Source organism: Xenopus laevis, chromosome 1L, assembly GCF_017654675.1.
Source record: "Xenopus laevis strain J_2021 chromosome 1L, Xenopus_laevis_v10.1, whole genome shotgun sequence".
Lineage (NCBI taxonomy): Eukaryota > Metazoa > Chordata > Amphibia > Anura > Pipidae > Xenopus > Xenopus laevis.
In genome coordinates this window covers 232,531,991-232,554,226 of record NC_054371.1, presented here as the reverse complement: position 1 = coordinate 232,554,226, position 22,236 = coordinate 232,531,991, and the positions used below count along the sequence as shown (strand labels likewise).

At 43.8% G+C, this 22,236-nt stretch overlaps 1 protein-coding gene across 1 annotated transcript in view; it reads right to left on the bottom strand.

Annotated features, from left to right (window-relative positions):
* npr2.L (natriuretic peptide receptor 2 L homeolog) overlaps positions 1 to 22,236 on the bottom strand; it is a 47,230-nt gene that overhangs the window by 10,141 nt on the left and 14,853 nt on the right. The window contains 16 exon segments of the mRNA NM_001090707.1: positions 604 to 727; positions 2,669 to 2,815; positions 2,929 to 3,097; positions 3,229 to 3,384; positions 3,909 to 4,068; positions 5,257 to 5,328; positions 5,606 to 5,710; positions 5,819 to 5,896; positions 6,350 to 6,424; positions 7,433 to 7,553; positions 8,413 to 8,497; positions 8,751 to 8,883; positions 11,381 to 11,475; positions 12,829 to 12,964; positions 15,847 to 15,960; positions 19,251 to 19,444. Coding sequence (NP_001084176.1) covers positions 604 to 727; positions 2,669 to 2,815; positions 2,929 to 3,097; positions 3,229 to 3,384; positions 3,909 to 4,068; positions 5,257 to 5,328; positions 5,606 to 5,710; positions 5,819 to 5,896; positions 6,350 to 6,424; positions 7,433 to 7,553; positions 8,413 to 8,497; positions 8,751 to 8,883; positions 11,381 to 11,475; positions 12,829 to 12,964; positions 15,847 to 15,960; positions 19,251 to 19,444 — 1,964 coding nt within the window.

The window sequence follows — 22,236 nt, the reverse complement described above, 5'->3', positions numbered from 1 at the left end:
AACAGCAGGAGGGCCTTAGCCTTGTAACTAAGAAGGTTGGCAGTCCAGTGTTTTGTCATTCTCAGGGTCTGGATGTGTCCATGTGTATTTGGCAAGTTGATAATATTAGTTACCAAATTGGCTTAAACCCTCTCCTCATCGGCATATGGATAGACCTGTTGGTTTCTAAACGATTAAGTGAAAGCAGCCAATCAGAGTTTGCCAGGATCAGTGAATTCCCAGGATTGGACAATTCATTCCCTTATTCCTGCCCACCCACCATAATAACCACACAGACCAATGTTTATAATGGAAACATCATGACATAAGCCAAAATAAATCATTATATATATATATATATATATATATATATGTGGATCCTGCACAGCACTGGCTGGGGGCAAAGAGCAAAATCATTTCTGTACAATGAGCGTTGCAGGTATAAGAGGAAAATCCTCCAGGTGTAACACAAAATTATTCCCTCGCTCCGAGCAGCACCGGTGCCACATTAGGATTTATGTTCTGGTTACAGTACTGAGGCATGTACTAATTGTACTGTATATGAGGGACCCAAGAGCTTGCATTCTATAGGAGCTAGAGTAGGTTTATACAGGGCAGCATTACCTGCATTGGGGTACTCTCTGCTGACATTGAAGTGAACCCCACAATGTCACTAAAGTAGATGGTAACACTGTCAAATGCTTCAGCCTGGACTGTCTCGCCCCGCTTCAACTGCTCCGCAACAGAACTATAAGGAAACCACAGTGTTAATGTGTCTTCTACCCTTGCTCTTCTACATACACCTACTGTGTCTTCTACCCTCACTCTTCTACATACACCTACTATGTCTTCTACCCTCACTCTTCTACATACACCTACTATGTCTTCTACCTTCACTCTTCTACATACACCTACTGTGTCTTCTACCCTCACTCTTCTACATACACCTACTATGTCTTCTACCTTCACTCTTCTACATACACCTACTATGTCTTCTACCCTCACTCTTCTACATACACCTACTATGTCTTCTACCTTCACTCTTCTACATACACCTACTGTGTCTTCTACCCTCACTCTTCTACATACACCTACTATGTCTTCTACCTTCACTCTTCTACATATACCTACTGTGTCTTCTACCCTCACTCTTCTACATACACCTACTGTGTCTTCTAACCTCACTCTTCTACATACACCTACTGTGTCTTCTACCTTCACTCTTCTACATACACCTACTGTGTCTTCTACCTTCACTCTTCTACATACACCTACTGTGTCTTCTACCCTCACTCTTCTACATACACCCACTGTGTCTTCTACCTTCACTCTTCTACATATACCTACTGTGTCTTCTACCTTCGCTCTTCTACATACACCCACTGTGTCTTCTACCTTCACTCTTCTACATACACCTACTGTGTCTTCTACCTTCACTCTTCTACATATACCTACTGTGTCTTCTACCTTCACTCTTCTACATACACCTACTGTGTCTTCTACCTTCACTCTTCTACATATACCTACTGTGTCTTCTACCTTCACTCTTCTACATATACCTACTGTGTCTTCTACCTTCACTCTTCTACATACACCCACTGTGTCTTCTACCTTCACTCTTCTACATACACCTACTGTGTCTTCTACCTTCACTCTTCTACATATACCTACTGTGTCTTCTACCTTCACTCTTCTACATACACCTACTGTGTCTTCTACCTTCACTCTTCTACATATACCTACTGTGTCTTCTACCTTCACTCTTCTACATATACCTACTGTGTCTTCTACCTTCACTCTTCTACATACACCCACTGTGTCTTCTACCTTCACTCTTCTACATACACCTACTGTGTCTTCTACCTTCACTCTTCTACATATACCTACTGTGTCTTCTACCTTCACTCTTCTACATACACCTACTGTGTCTTCTACCCTCACTCTTCTACATACACCTACTGTGTCTTCTACCTTTACTCTTCTACATACACCTACTGTGTCTTCTACCCTCACTCTTCTACATACACCTACTGTGTCTTCTACCTTTACTCTTCTACATACACCTACTGTGTCTTCTACCCTCACTCTTCTACATACACCTACTGTGTCTTCTACCTTCACTCTTCTACATACACCTACTGTGTCTTCTACCCTCACTCTTCTACATACACCCACTGTGTCTTCTACCTTCTCTCTTCTACATATACCTACTGTGTCTTCTGACCTCACTCTTCTACATATACCTACTGTGTCTTCTACCTTCTCTCTTCTACACACACCTACTGTGTCTTCTACCTTCACTCCACATTTTACACTGGTCTACATATAACATGTGCTACTTTATAACTACTGTGTGCTGTGTATTAATATTATTAATATAATATATATATATATATATATATATATATATATATATATATATATATATATGTTGACAAATAAACTTCAGTTTGCTTGATCTCATTATGAAGTCCTGGAGTGCGTCATTCCTTGGAACACGAATATATATATATCTATATATATCTATATATATATATATATATATATATATATATATATATATATATATATATATATATATATATATATATATATATATATATATCTATATAAATAGATTTTTTAAATAACATCAAATAACAATTTTGAGATTTTATATATATATACACTATGTATGTTGAGTACTTACTGCGGTAGAATTTGGTACAACAGGTTTTCAGCCTTGCGTTTTTCCTCTAGATAGGCCTGCGTTCGTTCCTCCACCAGTTTCTCCAGGTTATTGGCATACTGCTCCATGCGGGAAAGCAGATTATCCAGGATACTTGTGCTGCCTTCCCTGTAAGTGGTTAAAACAAGGCACAGAGTTCAACCCTACAGGTATACTGAGGTGTGTAGGTTAAACTTAATATTTCTGAACCTAAACACATTTTCCTATGGTGGACTCCTTACTTATTGAACTTGCAGATGTAGGCCTTGATCTGGTTGAAGTCCGGCCTGTCCAAAGGTTCCTCAGCCCAACATCTTTCCATCAAGATCCCCAGTTCCTCACTGTGACAACTAATGTCCACTGTGGGACGGAAATAGGGGCGCTGGCCATTCCGCACCTTCTGTACTATCTCTAAGGAGAAAGGGAAAGGTCAGTCAGGAGTCTGTGATGCATCTGTGTAATGTCCACCCTCTATTCTGTGTCAATGAGGTCATTAAAAGCATATATTTCCATAAGCCATGTATATTAATATATGCATTTACCTTTTGGGCTGAGGTCCATCCCCAGGATATAGAAACAGCCATTTCTCAGTGCAATCTCCTGTAGGATAATCCCAAAGCTGTACACATCGCCTTTTTGGGTGCCCGGTGCTGGGGGTCTCGTCATCCGTAGAAGTTCCGGGGCTGTCCATAACTTTTCTGTGTGGTAAATAATAAACAAGAGCCAATGTGTAACTACTGTCAGCGCTGGTTGTTGCTTCTTATCTCTGAAGTAAAGGTCCAGTCGCTGACTGTCAGCACAGGGTGAGGGAGGCTTCTTTGCTTGGCAGATAGGGGGTTCCATGTTAAAAAGGGAAAGGGGTGTTACTGAAGGATCAGTTACTCTTTAAATTAATTTTATTATCTTTAGTCAGTGGTATTTGCAATTTGCCCTTTTTAATTAATTAATTTTGAGTTATTGAATGTTTTGGCTGGAATTTAATTTTATTACTGTGGCCCCATTTACTGTAGCAAGCAGGCAGTGGTTTGGACAGACTAGGGGAAGGTAATATATATATATATATAAGATAGAAATATATATATATATATATATATAGAGAGAGAGAGAGGAGCAGAATAATGAGCAAACCTATTCCAAGTCTGATAATCACTGCACTTTCACTTTATCCAAACCCAACTAAACATTCCCCAATATACAGGAAGAACAAAGGAGTCACACCCACTGGCATATAGAGCGTAGCCATCGTCTGTTTCACACGAGGATTGGAAGCTCCCGAGCCCATAGTCTGTGATCTTCAGCACAAAGCGACTGTCCACCACACAGTTGGACGACTTGAGGTTCCCATGAGATCCAATGATACTGCGGTGCAGGAAGCACATCCCCTAGAAACAGAGCACACACCCCCATTTATTAGCACCCCAAGATGGACAGGGAGGGAGGGACAGTTATATAGACAGTTATATACACCAACGCCTGATTGGAGAGGAAACGGATACAGGAAGTAGATACGGGGGATGGGACTGATATATGAGAAACAAATTAAAGGAAAACTATACCCCCCAAACAATGTAGGTCTCTATAAAAAGATATTACATAAAACAGCTCATATGTAAAACCCTGCTTCATGTAAATAAACCATTTTCATAATAATATACTTTTCTAGTAGTATGTGCCATTGGGTAATCATAAATAGAAAACTGCCATTTTAAAAAATAAGGGCCGCCCCCTGGGATCGTAGGATTCACTGTACTGTATGTTAGGTCACATGAGCCAATTAACAGACAGAGTTGTGTCTTTTGCTTCCACACTTCTTCCTGTTACAGTTAGAGCTGCAGTATTTCTGGTCAGGTGATCTCTTCCTGTTACAGTTAGAGCTGCAGTATTTCTGGTCAGGTGATCTCTTCCTGTTACAGTTAGAGCTGCAGTATTTCTGGTCAGGTGATCTCTTCTTGTTACAGTTAGAGCTGCAGTATTTCTGGTCAGGTGATCTCTTCCTGTTACAGTTAGAGCTGCAGTATTTCTGGTCAGGTGATCTCTTCCTGTTACAGTTAGAGCTGCAGTATTTCTGGTCAGGTGATCTCTTCCTGTTACAGTTAGAGCTGCAGTATTTCTGGTCAGGTGATCTCTTCCTGTTACAGTTAGAGCTGCAGTATTTCTGGTCAGGTGATCTCTTCCTGTTACAGTTAGAGCTGCAGTATTTCTGGTCAGGTGATCTCTTCCTGTTACAGTTAGTGTTGTAGTATTTCTGGTCAGGTGATCGCTGAGACAGCACACAGACCATCATGAAATGGTGGCTCAAGGCAAGAGATGTAAAAGGGCAATATTTACTTAAATATATATTCCAGTTTGGTAAGATTCTTTAATATGTCACTTAATATGATATGAACTATCTGTTGCTTAAGTGTTCATTTTGGGGGTATAGTTTTCCTTTAAGGGGATGGAAGTGATACGGGAAGTAGATGAAGAGGATGGAATTATTATGGGATGCAGATAAAGTGTAGGGAACCCATAAAGGAAATGATACTGGAACCAGAATGAGTGGTTGTTATTCCCAATCCGACCTTCCTCACCTTCACTATATCATTAATGAGTGAGTTCCGGAACATCCAGTCCAGATTTATACTTTCATTCTCCAGAATATCCTGTCAATAGAGACACAGTGATTAGCCTGTAACCTGAGTGTGTATTTTATATACTGCCTACAACTAGTTCTGGATCATGCACTGTGTGCCCAGCACTAATACCTTTGTGCCCAGCACTTAAACCTTTGTGCCCAGCACTAATACCTGTATGCCCAGCACTATTGTCTGTGTGTTTGTGTTGATATACACAACTGCATGTGAATAGCAGCTGTAATAGCTGATCTCTGCCTCCTACTCCAAAACTCCCAATTCACTCTACCCTCCTATTGCCTCTTACCTGCAGACTGCCCCGGGGGCAATACTCAGTAACAATGCAGATGTTGGGAGGGTCTATACAAGCCCCCAGGAAACGGGTCAGGTGATTGAACTGAACATCCCGCATCTGTGGGCAGAGAGACAGGCAGTTTGTTACCTTTATTGCAGTACGTCTTGGTTCTCCATTGGGCACCATAGTTAGTGCACTGTGATGTCACTATGATGTCATACTTACATGTTTGAGCTCAAACAGCACCTGCCTGGTTAGCTCAATGCGCTTCTTATTCACATGTTTAATGGCCACAACATTACCCTGAGTATGTGAGAGAGAGACATATACTTTAAGAGAGAGACATATACTGTGTAAGAGAGACATACTGTATACTGTGAGAGAGAGAGAGAAAAGCTGGATGTGGAGACATAACACTTTGTGTTGTGAGTGAAACAGACAGACAATGATTGTTGCAATGGTCTAAAGTGCAAGGAAGGCAGTGAGAGAGATAAATTGAGAGAAGGAGAGAGGCAGAGAGTCTGCGAGAGTGTAACGGAGAGTTGGGAGAGTGTATGGGAGAGCTGGCATAATGGGCAAAGGCAGTCAGACTAAAGGTAAGAGATGAAGAAAAATCCAGAGAAAAAGATATTTAGAGTTAGACAGTATAAAGGATAATTAAGAGAGTGACACAACAAGAGAGAGAAGGGCAGAGAAATGACACAGGGACAGACAAAGAGTGCTTTTTAGGGTGCTCAGTAGAATTTGAGACATCACCTTGAAGTGTCCTGTGTTGGCGAAGATTTGATATTTCCCATGAGCGGTCATTAGAGATCCATAACTAGAGCCTCTCTGGAACAAAGAGAGACTGTCACACAGGCACGAGACTGTCACACACAGTATATCCATTACAGAGAGACTGTCACACAAGCACGAGACTGTCACACACACCATATCCATCACAGAGAGACTGTCACACAGGCATGAGACTGTCACACAGGCATAAGATTGTCACACACAGAATATCCATCACAGAGAGACTGTCACACAGGCACGAGACTGTCACACACACCATATTCATCACAGAGAGACTGTCACACACAGAATATCCATCACAGAGAGACTGTCACACGGGCACGAGACTGTCACACACACCATATACATCACAGAGAGACTGTCACACACAGCATATTCATCACAGAGAGACTGTCACACAGGCATGAGACTGTCACACACAGAATATCCATCACAGAGAGAATGTCACACAGGCATAAGACTGTCACACACAGAATATCCATCACAGAGAGACTGTCACACAGGCACGAGACTGTCACACACACCATATCCATCACAGAGAGACTGTCACACAGGCATGAGACTGTCACACACAGAATATCCATCACAGAGAGACTGTTACACACAGCATATACATAACAGACAGACTGTCACATGGGCATGAGACTGTCACATACAGCATATCCATCGCGGAGAAACTGTCACACACAGTTTTTAACATTACATGGAGCAGTAGGAAGGGTTATTTGGGGTATATGGAGCAATGGGAAGAGTTATATGGAGGTGTATATGGAGCTATAGGAAGGGATATTGGGGGGTATATGGAGCTATAGGAAGGGATATTGGGGGGTATATGGAGCTATAGGAAGGGATATTGGGGGGTATATGGAGCTATAGGAAGGGATATTGGGGGTATATGGAGCTATAGGAAGGGTTATTGGGGGGTATATGGAGCTATAGGAAGGGTTACAGGTTGGGGTTGTGTATGAGAGGAATTAAATGAGGTACGGTGGGGGGAAGAGGATAATAAGATAAGACACAGGGGAAATTGCAACGGTGCCTCACTAGTGACAGAGTCAGTCGGCTCCCCGCAGTTTTGTGGTATCGCTCAGAATTCCCAAATTGCAGCTCCTCCCATCGGATTCTCCACAGCATACTGGCCAACTCTTTCTCCAGCATCAGCTTCCTGAGGAGCAAATCCTCATTAGTAACTTTACAACTTCTAGAACCCAACTCTCCACTCATCTCAGCTTTACTGATACCAACAAGTCTACACAGGTCTTCGGAGCACCCACAAACACACATGGGGTGAGCACCACAAGTGGGTGAGGGAGAACAATTTACAAAGAGGAGATATTTATAATGTTGGGCAGGGAGGGGGCCTATGCCTCACCCCCGGGCAAAGTTATTAAATAAGCAGATCTTTGTCCAACAATGAGACCATACTGAGTGGCTACAGGGAACCATCACTAGCAGTTAGGTTTGCCACCTTTTCTGGAAATAAATATATTTATCCCTATTTATAACATTGGGATCAACCATCATTTTTACCAGCCAGGCTGGTAAAATAACGGCCAGGTGGCAACCCTACCTGTAGTTGACTTCAATACACCAGTGTGGCCCTTGCTCAACAGCAGTTTTAAACCTCCCCAATAGATATCTGGGTGATTTGCAGCAAATATCAGTCAGGCAGGTATCGGGAGGTCCCACATATGGGCCAATAAGGCAACAACTAGGTGTAGTGGGAGTATGTACTGTACAAGGGTTAGGGTTGAGAAGACATTCAGTGGGGAGGAGGGGTTACACAGATATACACAAGTGAAAAGGAGCTACAAGCTTATGAACAAGGGGGGAGTTACAAGGATATTTAAGGAGGAGCTATAAAGTCCTGCATGGGAGGGGTCAGTTATTCTCCTCCCATAATTCAGGGTGTGCAGGTCCTAGTAGGTGCCCCCCCACAGGCCAGCAGATCCCCAATCCCATCTGTGAGGAACACCTTATGTAGCCAAAGCTTATGAGGTGTTGGCTCCTCCTCGGTCACTTACCTGAGTATGAGAAAACTGGACATGCCAAAGATGAGTAGCGTGAGCCCCGCGCCCAGGGCTACAATGGCCAGTGTTGAGACTGTCGCTATCAAAGACAAAAATATCCACAGTTAAAGACAAAGTGATGAACTTGTGTGTGAGAAGAAAGTTCTGCTGTCTGGGGGACACCTCTTGTGATGAAATATATAGAGTGAAAATAAGGGGTGAAGGGTACGAGATCACAAGAACAACAGGAGCAAAGAGAAGAAAACCAATGGGTAGAAGAATAGTAAGGGTGGGGCATGGTCACAATATGGTGGGATATTATGGTGTAGAAAAACTTGTACAGTCTCACTTACTTTTCAAACAAGAAGGGTCATCAGCATTAAACACACAAGGAGGACTGTCTGATGGAGGAGATCCCTTTAGCCAGAGAATGGGTTTTCCAGTCCAGTTAATCTGCTTGGTGATCCCATTATAGTGTCCTACAACCTGCAGGAGAGAAGCGGGACACTTGGTGGGATTATCCAATTCCTTGGATCAACTCAAACATGTCCCCACTGGAGATTGTACATGAACTGGCACCAACATCCAGCTACACCCTGTGGTTCCTACTAAGTCAGTCTATGATTTTCCATTGGACTCCGGGGATCCGACCAAACTCTTTGTAGCACTCTCCTTCCATGCGAAGAGCACCGTCATAGCACATATGTGTACAGACTAGAGAAGGTGTGTGATGGTTACAAGTCCCTGTGGTGAAGCACTCAAGGTGCCAAGTACCTGTCCTGCTAGAGGTGATGCAAAGCCCTGAGATACTGTGATGCCCTCGTCAGTAATAGAGACCCCTAAACTTATATCCCTACTGATTCAGGGCAGTGCAGGATGGTGATGGATGAGCAAATGAAACCCAAAATGACTCCCCGTGCCACCAGTATGTTACTCATGTTGTGACTGATCTGTATACACGATACATACATGGCACATACATGGCACATACATGGCACATACATGGGACATACAAGGTACATGCATGGCACATGCATGGCACATGCATGGTACATACATAGGACATAGAAGCACATACATGGTACATACATGGCATATACATAGTACATACATGGTACATAGAAGCACATACATAGCATATATACGGTGCATACATGGTACATAGAAGCACATACATGGTACATACATGGCACATACATGGTACATAGAAGCACATACATGGTACATACATGGCACATACATGGTACATAGAAGCACATACATGGTACATACATGGCACATACATGGTACATAGAAGCACATACATGGTACATACATGGTACATAGAAGCACAATATACTGTGTGTGCACAGGGCTAACTATTTGCTTGTAATCCTGAGATTTCATAACATTTCTTTCCTACACAAGAGATGTAAGTGATCCCAACGCTCACGCAGCTCATTGTTTACAATAAAATATTTAGGAAGATGAGACGTTCTGGAATCCTGTTTATTCTTTCCCTGATAACAGAATAACTCACAGGGGGAATTAGGCAACATTTCTACTTACTGCCAGTTACTGCTACTCTCTCTGTACAAATAGCCAGTTATCTGTGCCCCTCACCCACAGCACTCACACTCTATCTAATTAACTGCCCCTCACCCACAGCACTCACCCTCTATCTAATTAACTGCCCTTCACCCACAGCACTCACACTCCATCTAATTAACTGCCCCTCACCCACAGCACTCACACTCTATCTAATTAACTGCCCTTCACCCACAGCACTCACACTCTATCTAATTAACTGCCCCTCACCCTCACCACTCACACTCTATCTAATTAACTGCCCCTCACCCACACCACTCACACTCCATCTAATTAACTGCCCCTCACCCACAGCACTCACACTCCATCTAATTAACTGCCCCTCACCCTCACCCACACCACTCACACTCTATCTAATTAACTGCCCCTCACCCACACCACTCACACTCTATCTAATTAACTGCTCCTCACCCACAGCACTCACACTCCATCTAATTAACTGCCCCTCACCCACAGCACTCACACTCCATCTAATTAACTGCCCCTCACCCACAGCACTCACACTCCATCTAATTAACTGCCCCTCCCACCAGAACTCACATTCCATCTCGTTAACTACACCACCCCCACCAGAATGCACATCTGATTAATTGCCCCTCCCAGCAGTAGGTGCCCCTCTGTCAGTATATACACGCAGCACATTACACTCCAGGCCGGGGGGGGGGGCATAAATCAGTGAACTATTGGCCATTTGCCCATGTGATTGGATTGTACACCCCCCCAATATCCCTGGAATGTCTGGCACCCAGAGCATAAAAATGAAAGATTTGCTTCTCTTAATGTTCTTCGGGCGACTCTGCTCTCCGACACAAACCAGTAAGAGTAAAGGGGTTGTGGGGCTGTTGTTGTGAATATATTAGTCTGTGGGGCTGTTCCTGGTCACCAGACTGATCAGTAGAGCAGGGGCTGAGATGTGATGCCCACCAGGGGCAAGTAGCCTCTGTCATTGCCTTAAAGCCCCCTGGGTGTGAGTGGAAAACAAATGGGTGACAAGAGCTGACCAGTAGTAGGTGTTTGTGGTGAGACCACTATCAGGTGTAGCTCTGCCCCGGCCACAAGCACTTCACTGACTGTACCCTAAACACCTGAGGTCACCCACTTATTCCCTATACCCACCTGGTACTCACACCCAAACTGCTGAGCTGTGCCCTCCCAGTGATAATGACCCGGTCCCAACCAATATCTCACAATTCCACTCATTAAATGTGTTCCATTACTTACCCCTATTTCTTATTCCCCCACTGATCATCTGTACCCCCCACTCACTGCTCTGCTTATTATCTATCCCCCACTTATTCTAGCCATACCTGTGGCCCTCTACACATTAGAACTTGGCATCAGGAGTGAATAGTGAGCTCCTCAGTCCGTCTCTGGCACAAGAACAAACAAAACTCACCTCAAAGTTTCCTTCCTCATGATCAGTCATTGCCCAAAGATCAAAGTCAGTATTTCGGTCATTGTTCTTGTCCATGCTGACTGTACCAGTAATGCCTACACCAAGGGAACCCCAATAATATATTAGGCTCAGTTTAACAGCCTGGGGGGTACAGTGAGGGGCGGAAGCTGCTGTGGTATGGAGCAAAGGGGAAGAATCTGTTTGGGCATGGAGTGAGGGGGCAATAATCTGCTAGTGTTAGAGAGAGGGGCATTTATCTCCAGCAGTACAGAATCCATTGGAAGTAATGTGCTGAGATGTAGAGTGAGGGGGCAGTGATATGTGGGTTCTAAGCTAATAAATGGTGAGATATAAAGGATAGAATGTATAGGATAGAATGTATAGGATAGAATGTATAGGATAGAATAATGAGAATAAGGGGGTGAGGCAAAAGTTGTGGACAAAATGGTGAGAATGATGGGACACAATTGTACGAATGGGTTAGATAGAATGGTGAGAATGGCTGGAAATGAATGTTCAATACAGTTGGTGGCATATAGTTGGCTGATGAGTGGAATACAATTAGAGGGTGGTTGGGATACAGTTAGTGGGTGGGTGGGATAGAGTTAGTGGGTGGGTGGGATATAGTTACGGGTGGGTGGGATAGAGTTAGTAAATGATATCCTTGTAATCGGAGCTTAGTGATGTCATCGGTTATAATCAGAGCTTAGTGATGTCATTTCTGTCACATGACTGACTAAAACTTGTGTATTATAATAAATAAAGTACCCCCAGTTGTAAAATATGAGGATATTAGAAGTTACCTCGGAGTTCCATGACCTGTATAAAAACACTCGGCCTTGTGTTTCTATGTGGTCATGAAACTCCTCGGTAACTTATAATATCCTCATATTTTACAAGAGTGGGTACTTTATTCACTATATATGAATTGGATAGCGTTAAAGAAATGTGATCGATTAAATATTGGGAGGAATAGTATCTCACCCCCCACTCTCAGAGAGCTGCATACACTGAGATGATTTGGGTGAAATTGTGAGAAAAGTGGGATTGAACAAGGAGAATATTTGGTAGAGAATAGTGTGAATGTGAGGGATACAATGATAAGTAGGTGTGGCCTGGGAATGAATGTGATAGAATGATGAGAATAAAAAGGGTAAAATCAGGGGTGTAAATACAGAGGGAGCAGATACTGCAGGGGGGCAGGAGGTACAGGGGCCCCATGAGTTAATCTCTAGGGGCCTGAAAAATTATTTGCTGGACTTGGTTATATCTAGTTACACCATTGGCTAGAATGGTGAGGATGTGGGAGAGTACGTTGAGTTCTCAGGGGGGGGAGCAGTGCAGGGAATGGCCTATAGGGACGGCAATGGCATTGAGAGAATATCAACCCCCCAGTAACTATTCAGTGATTTGGGGATCCAGTAAGGCCGGTGCTGAGAATCACTTACCTTCCATCTGTCTGTCCTGGATCTTTTTAACAATACTCAGTCCGTCCTTTTGGCTCCCCCCCTCCCTGAGGGTCTCATTGAGCGCCTGCGCATAGAGCAGCACCCCGTCATGGAAACAACCAGCAATGAAATTCATCTGTAAATACAGGGGTGTTACTGTGGTGTAATAGGACCCCCCAATATCCAGACATATCTCTTTTACTTTAGGTACCACCAGTGTAGTACAAGAGCGACCCCTAGGGGGGGACATAGAAGTGCGTGCGGCATAGTAAATAGGGGGTCACATTAATCAGTGAAACACAAGGGGGAAGTGAATGAAACACACAAGGGCTCATTAACACCCACAGTCATTGCAAATAAAACCACTTTCATTCATTGCTCCTCCCACTTCCGTATATTTGCACTTGTCCCTCCTGCCATTAGTTCTGAATCTAGTGCTGCCACGCCCACTGATGCAGGGAGCCCTGGGGTTACCGCCTCCTCCTGACCAGGCCACGCCTCCTGGGCTCCCTTCATGCAGCGGTCACTCTCATGTGAATGGCAAAATTGCAACAAAATGCATGAATGGCTCAATTGCAGCAGGTGCAGCATAATTGCGCCAAGCTGTGACTGTAACAATGCTGGGATTCTGGGGAAAATGCTGCATTGTAAGAAAAAATATGGCGACGGCACTTAAATCTGCACTTTGCTGACTGCACATGAGCCTTATTGACTTGAATTCCAGTCCTAGTATGTGGTTCTGAACTGAAATGTCTGCTATAGGGCCCCTGTAGTCCCAGGCTGCTAGTGAATGCAGGAAGTGTTCAGCACAGAGAATGCTGGGAAATGTAGTCTGTTCATCTAGATACATCATTGTGGGGACAGGGCTGCCAGAGCAATGATATTGTTGGTGATAGAAATCACTCCTGTTTCTCTGATTGATATGAATTTCCCAAAAACCTTTTCAGAGAGGTCAAGTCCCCCCCAACCTGTACAAAGTCTTCCACACTTGTGTGTGTATATACTGTATATATATATATAATATCTCAATCGTCCTGTCTTCCACACTTGTGTGTGTGTGTGTGTATATATGTATTATTCAATTCTATTCAAGGCGAGACTTGCAGGGTGCATAGCGGTACAGCCTGCAGCATCACTACTAATTATAATTTAGCCCCTAACCCTGCATGAGGTTCATTTTATAATCACCTCTAAATGCGGGTGTGAGCTGTCAGTGCAATGGATACACACTGCATGGCTACCTAAAAGCAGAGCAGTCTGCAGCGTTATGTATCTCATTGGTGATTAGCCATTCTAGTGGAAGATCTGGAAAGTAACTCTGTTGTATGTGCACATGCTAAGCCTGCTCGGCTGCTCCTAATATGTGTGTGTGTCTCCATCCACCCTCAATGCCCTCCCCTCAACCAATGTGCATCTAGATGGAGGACTACATTTCCCAGAATTCCATTCCACTTTACTTCCTGCAGCCGCAATCTGGAAGGAGAAGGTCCACAGAGCTTGGGTTTCCATCGTCTGTGGATAAAACACTGGCCCTGTTCTCTGTATTTTCCTTTTTCCCCTTTTAAACGTCAGTATCCAATATCTTTTTTTTTACCCAGAAAATGCCCAGCATGGAGTAACCCCACTCACAGATGCCTGACAAGGATTTCATGGCTCACACACCTGTATTTATAATCCAGTTACTATTAATACAAATTCTGCAGCCACCTGCCTAATGTGCTGCCCAAGTGGGTAGAGTGACCCAAAGCACAGATACCTGTCATGTGCTAATGTCACCTGCAGATCCCTTCCATGGGGTTAATCCTACCTGCAGATCCCTTCCATGGGGTTAATCCTACCTGCAGATACCAACCATGGGGTTAATCCTACCTGCAGATCCCTTCCATGGGGTTAATCCTACCTGCAGATCCCTTCCATGGGGTTAATCCTACCTGCAGATCCCTTCCATGGGGTTAATCCTACCTGCAGATACCAACCATGGGGTTTATCCTACCTGCAGATACCAACCATGGGGTTAATCCTACCTGCAGATCCCTGCCATGGGGTTAATCCTACCTGCAGATACCAACCATGGGGTTAATCCTACCTGCAGATCCCTTCCATGGGGTTAATCCTACCTGCAGATACCAACCATGGGGTTAATCCTACCTGCAGATACCAACCATGGGGTTAATCCTACCTGCAGATACCAACCATGGGGTTAATCCTACCTGCAGATACCAACCATGGGGTTAATCCTACCTGCAGATCCCTGCCATGGGGTTAATCCTACCTGCAGATACCAACCATGGGGTTAACCCTACCTGCAGATACCAACCATAGGTTACCACTTGCCATAATCTGCCCAAATCTCATGGTTATTCCCAGACAGACACTCGGTGGCAATTGATGAGATGGGCAGGACACTGGGCGAGTGGCTGTGGAATTGGTGTTTATAGTTTTCATATAGTTCATATTTTGCTTTTTATGGAAAACCCGAGTGTAACAGGGACACTGAAGGGGAGACTCACTGACTGGAGGAAACATAAGAGAGAAATGAATTCAGGAAACTGATTCAGAATAATCATTGGGGGGCGAGTGAATGAAGGAAATCTCTGATCACTGTCCCACAAGCAGATGTTTGAGCCAAGAAATCCTTAGAGTGAATGTGGATCAACAAGTTGGATTTTATAACAGGGGGAGGTGAAGGAGTTAAAGGGTCAGACTGATAATGAATGAGGGAAACACAGAGAAGAATCAGGGAATGAAATAAAGGAGCCACTGAACATTGAGTCACTGAATGAGGAAATAAGGGAAAGTTAGAGAATGTATTGAAGTGAAGAGAGTGAGTGAACCCTCAGTGCTGTACCCTGTACCCCAAGTTCCATGTAAGATACCCCCCCCCACACACACACACAAGTGCTCTCTTGCCCCCCTTAGTTCTCTATCACTGGCAGTGAGGAGGTTAATAAGTGACCCTTCTTTATCTAGACCCCTAATCTGAGGCTGCAGAGGAGTAAGAGACACCCCCAGACTTACCAGAGAGTAGTTCAGCTCCACCCCAAACTCCTCCTTGGATTTCTGGATCAGCTTCTTCTGGAATTCAAAGTATTCTGGGTTTTCGGGTTGATGATATGAAATCACAAGCACTGTCTATGGTGAGATGTGGAGAGATCATGAAGCAACAACATGTGACAAAGCAGTCGGGGAATAGGTGCCGGGGAATAATGGGGGAATAATGGGGGAGTAATGGGGTACAGCTGGAGGCTGCTCAGTACCAAGGGAAAGATATGGGGGTCACTGCATGGGAGAAAATACAGTGAGAAGCAGAAAAACATGAGGGAGATCCAAGAATGAATGAAACATGGAGAGTAAATAAATGGGGGAACAGAGGAGAGAAATGAGAGTCAGCTCAATAGAAGGGGAGTGAATGGAAATGAGTTTTGGAAGAACAGAAACAGACGAGAGTTAATGAATGAGGGAAATGTGAGAGAAAGACAGTTAGTAAATGAGGGAAATAATATATATAATTCATTACACCCCTGCTCATCGGGAATCTTATTTTCTTACTATTGGGCAAAGGGTTCTGACAGTTGCACAGAGATAAATACATCAATAATCCAAGTGGCTGATACATGAGGAATCACTTCATACCTCCCAACATTTTGGAAATAGAACGAGGGACAAAAATAAATCACAGTTTCCCCAAGAGACCTGCTTATCTTAAATAGTTACAATTGTTTCTTTGCTTAACTTAAATTGTTACAAGAGTATCTAAGTGCAACTGCCACGTATTCTGGGCTCTCTGCCAAAAGCCAATTGAGTCAGAAACTTTGTATCTTTTTCTGGCTGTTCAGTGCAGGAGATCAAAGAGAAAGTTGGGACATTTCAGTAACAATCAGGGACTGCGGGTTGAGCTGTCAAAAGCGGGACTGTTCTGAGAAAAAGGACAGTTGGGAGTTTTTTTTCAGTTCAATTGTTTTCAGATTCTAACAGTTGCCTTTAAAGGGGAACTAAATTGATCCATTAGTTGATCCATTTCTTGTGTTTGTCCAGAATCAATTTAATGGATCAATTTAGTTACAGGGTCGGAAAAACGTCAGAAATAGAAAAGTCATTGGGAAAAGTCTTTATTTCTGGGGAACTGTCCAGGGTCGGACTGGGCTGGTGGGACATCGAGAAAAAACCCTTTTGGATCCTGCCGGCCCAGACCCGCTCCCTGCACTGCCGCTACTTATCTCCCTCCCCGACCCGAAAAGCTACATAGGCACGTGGGGGGGGGGAATGGAGGTGCAAGTTGCTGCTGGGATGGGGTGTCTTGGGGGGGGAGGGGGCTCTGTGGCTGGGGGAATGGTGTGGGGGGGGCCCTGTGAACCCCTGAACCCCCAGTGCAACGCTGGAACTGTCTGAAACCAACTGAACTGAATAAAGAGTTGGAAGATGAATAAGATCCGTTAGTAACTGGACAAATAAGAAATGATATGAACACTGGGTCCCTCCATTACTAACACACGTCATATAAATGGCATTTTCTATTTCTAGTTTCCATTTTGCTGAAATGAATTTTGTTGGTCCATTTCCCAGCAGCCCCTACTGAGCACTTATACCTTATAAAGAGAAAGCTCAATCTTATTGGTTACTGAGTAACCTCACTGGTGTGATCCTCTGCTGCTCATGTTATTTCTTATAAGAAGTATCTCTCCATTACTACACGTGGCACAGTCTGGTGCACAGTGAGCCATAAATAATCATGGAAAATAACTTCTGCTACATTATTTCATTAGTCAGAACTAGCAATGCAGAGAATAGCAGAAGAGAGATAAACACTGCTCTCAGTAGCAATATCAAACCTTCAAAATCAGTTAAAATGTGTAATGTCTATTAGACTGTTACTTAGATTTACATTTTTTTATTACACAAAATTTGGAATTTAGGTTTATAAGAACCAATGACTGTTGGCTTTCTTCTTACTGAAAGAGACAATGATATGGTGCATTGGACTAAACAAGAACATGCTAATAAATTTAACAGCCTTGTGCCTTTATATGGTCACAGAACAACCCCTCAGTGACTTCTAATATCCTTATCATTTACAGTAGGGGGTACATTATCCCTTATAATACATGAGTGATACTCAGAGTTCCCTGTATAACTCAGCCTGCAGCCTTGTGCCTTTATATGGTCACAGAACAACCCCTCAGTGACTTCTAATATCCTTATCATTTACAGTAGGGGGTACATTATCCCTTATAATACATGAGTGATACTCAGAGTTCCCTGTATAACTCAGCCTGCAGCCTTGTGCCTTTATATGGTCACAGAACAACCCCTCAGTGACTTCTAATATCCTTATCATTTACAGTAGGGGGTACATTATCCCTTATAATACATGAGTGATACTCAGAGTTCCCTGTATAACTCAGCCCGCAGCCTTGTGCCTTTATATGGTCACAGAACAACCCCTCAGTGACTTCTAATATCCTTATCATTTACAGTAGGGGGTACATTATCCCTTATAATACATGAGTGATACTCAGAGTTCCCTGTATAACTCAGCCCGCAGCCTTGTGTCTTTATATGGTCACAGAACAACCCCTCAGTGACTTCTAATATCCTTATCATTTACAGTAGGGGGTACATTATCCCTTATAATACATGAGTAATACTCAGAGTTCCCTGTATAACTCAGCCTGCAGCCTTGTGTCTTTATATGGTCACAGAACAGCCCCTCAGTGACTTCTAATATCCTTATCATTTACAGTAGGGGGTACATTATCCCTTATAATACATGAGTGATACTCAGAGTTCCCTGTATAACTCAGCCTGCAGCCTTGTGCCTTTATATGGTCACAGAACAACCCCTCAGTGACTTCTAATATCCTTATCATTTACAGTAGGGGGTACATTATCCCTTATAATACATGAGTGATACTCAGAGTTCCCTGTATAACTCAGCCTGCAGCCTTGTGCCTTTATATGGTCACAGAACAACCCCTCAGTGACGTCTAATATCCTTATCATTTACAGTAGGGGGTACATTATCCCTTATAATACATGAGTGATACTCAGAGTTCCCTGTATAACTCAGCCTGCAGCCTTGTGCCTTTATATGGTCACAGAACAACCCCTCAGTGACTTCTAATATCCTTATCATTTACAGTAGGGGGTACATTATCCCTTATAATACATGAGTGATACTCAGAGTTCCCTGTATAACTCAGCCTGCAGCCTTGTGCCTTTATATGGTCACAGAACAACCCCTCAGTGACTTCTAATATCCTTATCATTTACAGTAGGGGGTACATTATCCCTTATAATACATGAGTGATACTCAGAGTTCCCTGTATAACTCAGCCTGCAGCCTTGTGCCTTTATATGGTCACAGAACAACCCCTCAGTGACTTCTAATATCCTTATTATTTACAGTAGGGGGTAGACCTCACCTTGAATGCCTCCTTCAGCTCCTGACTGTGGTTTCCTTGCCATGGCTTATTAGCCTCTCTGGTCCCATCAGGCCTCAGACTCTCCCCAAACACGTCCACATAGAAAAAGACGTAGTCTCCGTCCGTGAGCTTCTCCCTATGAGCCTGGAGGATGATCATGTGCAGCATTTCCAGGGGGCCACATATGTAAATCACTGGACAGGGAGGAAACAGAAGGAATTGTGGGTAAGAGGAAACATTATGTTGGTGCATCTATAGTATTTTGCTTTCCCCGACTCCCCAGTGTCAGACCATTGTGCCCCCACTCTCCCCGCTGTGAAACAGGACTGGGCTTCTCATTATTGCTCTATAATATCCCATTGCTGAGGGTTAAGGGGTTAATACCCAGATCACAATTACACAAGTGGCCCCAAGTGGGACATTTCCAGGAGCAGCTTCCGCTCATCTTGTTTTTCTTCTGATTCTCTAATCTCCCTTTATATTCAGGATGGAGAGTCCAGCGACAGGACACCAGCGTCGGCTCCAGCCTAAATAATGTCTCCTGAGTAACGGCTCAGTCTCACAGGCACCAGAGCTGTCTCACCCCAATTTGCACTTTACTATTTAGCCCCCAAACCGTCTCTCCCCTCCATCATTCCTATTAGACACCAGGACTGTCTCTCCCCTTCCTGCACTCTCCCATTAGGCACATGAGATGTCTCTCCTCTCCCTGCACTCTCCCATTAGGCACACAACATGTCTCTCCACTCCCTGCACTCTCCCATTAGGCAGACCAGATGTCTCTCCTCTCCCTGCACTCTCCCATTAGGCAGACCAGATGTCTCTCCTCTTCCTGCACTCTCCCTTTAGGCACACAAGATGTCTCTCCACTCCCTGCACTCTCAAGGCACCCAAACTGTCTGCCCCCCCCTGCACTCTCAGACGTGTGTCATTAAGAACTGCCATTCACACAATGCAGTGAACCCCAAATGAGATGAGCTCTATTTGCCAGTCTCACACATTAAATGCAGTTAAATAGTGGAGTTGCCGGTGCAGTCTCTGGGCCCTGCACGACTGTCTCTGCTCCAGATGGAAACACTTTATGTTCCCAGGAGACAGAGGCTAAACTCCTGCAGGGAGGTCTCGTCTGTCTGTGAGACACATGGCAAGTGTCCATCTGTGTGTAACACACTCTCACACACACTCACTCACTCACACTCACTCACTCACTCACACACCATACAGCCTTTACCCTCCCACTGTACTGTTTTAATAGGGGGCAACAAGTTGAAAAAAGGGGTTCCAAGAACCCTGTTATATGTCCTGTCTCGTGTGTTACCCCTACAATACAGCACAGAGAGTTGCCTCTAAATCTCCAAGAGTTGTTGCCACCTTAGTGGGTGTCTCAGTGCCAGGAATGGGTGAGTATCCCCTAATTTCACAAAAATAAAGACTTTTTGCTGTTGTTTTCTATTTTCATCTCCCAGAGAGAGAGAGAGAGAGAGAGAGAGAGAGAGAGAGAGAGAGAGAGAGAGAGAGAGAGAGAGAGAGAGAGAGAGAGAGAGAGAGTTACAGTTCAGTGTCTGCCCCTGGATCACTGAGCTGCCAGACTGAAACCCCAGGGAGGGAACCAAAAAAACAAAACAAATGAAATCAGTAAATCAAGGTCCTATGACAATGTCAGGCAGTTTCTGTTGAGGAAAGACCTATTCCGTCAGCTTCATTTGCCCTGGAGTGTGCAAGTGAGTGTTTGTGTGCGAGTGAGTGTGCGAGTGAGTGTTTGAGTGTGAGAGCAGATTAAGGTATAAGGTACTTGGATACACAGGTTTAATGTTGCCAATAAACCACCGGCACCTGGAATCCCTCACTTTACCCTTCGTGTGCCTCCTGAAATACACTCCGTGAGTCTCTGAGCTCAATTCCTTACAGCATTGCAGTTGGTCAGTTGCACACAGGGAGGCGCTATACACAGCACTGCAGGCGTGAGCTGCCATACGTCACGTAGTGAGGGGCCAGACATTTACTAAAGGTCACACATGTAACACAAGTGTCAGTGTAACACAACTGTGCTATTTCTGTACTGGGGACATTGTACTTTGTCTTTCAGTCTTGGGTCATAGAGACTTTCTGTGCTGGGTCTGAAAGGGTTAAAGTGAATAACAGGTAACATTGTGCCCCAGCATTGGGAGACCCCAAAACTCACACTTAGTTATTAACCATTTGCCTTTACATTGTGCTGAAATCTATTCCTGTCATTTAACCCTATATATTCCTTCTCAATTCCCACCTCCACTCCCTGATTATATATATACAGTATTGTCTGTCTGTCCCTCTTTCTTCTCTGCTTCCAATGACTCCGTAACAACACAACAAAATTCACTCCCCCCCCCCGGCTTCTGCAATGTTGTTTCAGGAGTCAGAACCAGCAGAGCAAAGACAGAGAGGGACAAATCAATGACAGTAATGACAATGGATATTGGGAAGTGGTTTACGATTCAATTTCCCTTTCATTAAACAAAGTTTGGGTTTAAATCCCCGGAATCATTTTTGTTTATATAATTCTAATTATCTCTATCCCCCAGTACTCAGTATCACTATATATAAACACACACAAGTACTGAATGTGCAGCGCTGAGTACTCAGTATCACTATATATAAACACACACAAATACTGAATGTGCAGCGCTGAGTACTCAGTATCACTATATATAAACACACACAAGTACTGAATATGCAGCGCTGAGTACTCAGTATCACTATATATAAACACACACAAGTACTGAATATGCAGCGCTGAGTACTCAGTATCACTATATATAAACACACACAAATACTGAATGTGCAGCGCTGAGTACTCAGTATCACTATATATAAACACACACAAGTACTGAATATGCAGCGCTGAGTACTCAGTATCACTATATATAAACACACACAAATACTGAATATGCAGCGCTGAGTACTCAGTATCACTATATATAAACACACACAAGTACTGAATATGCAG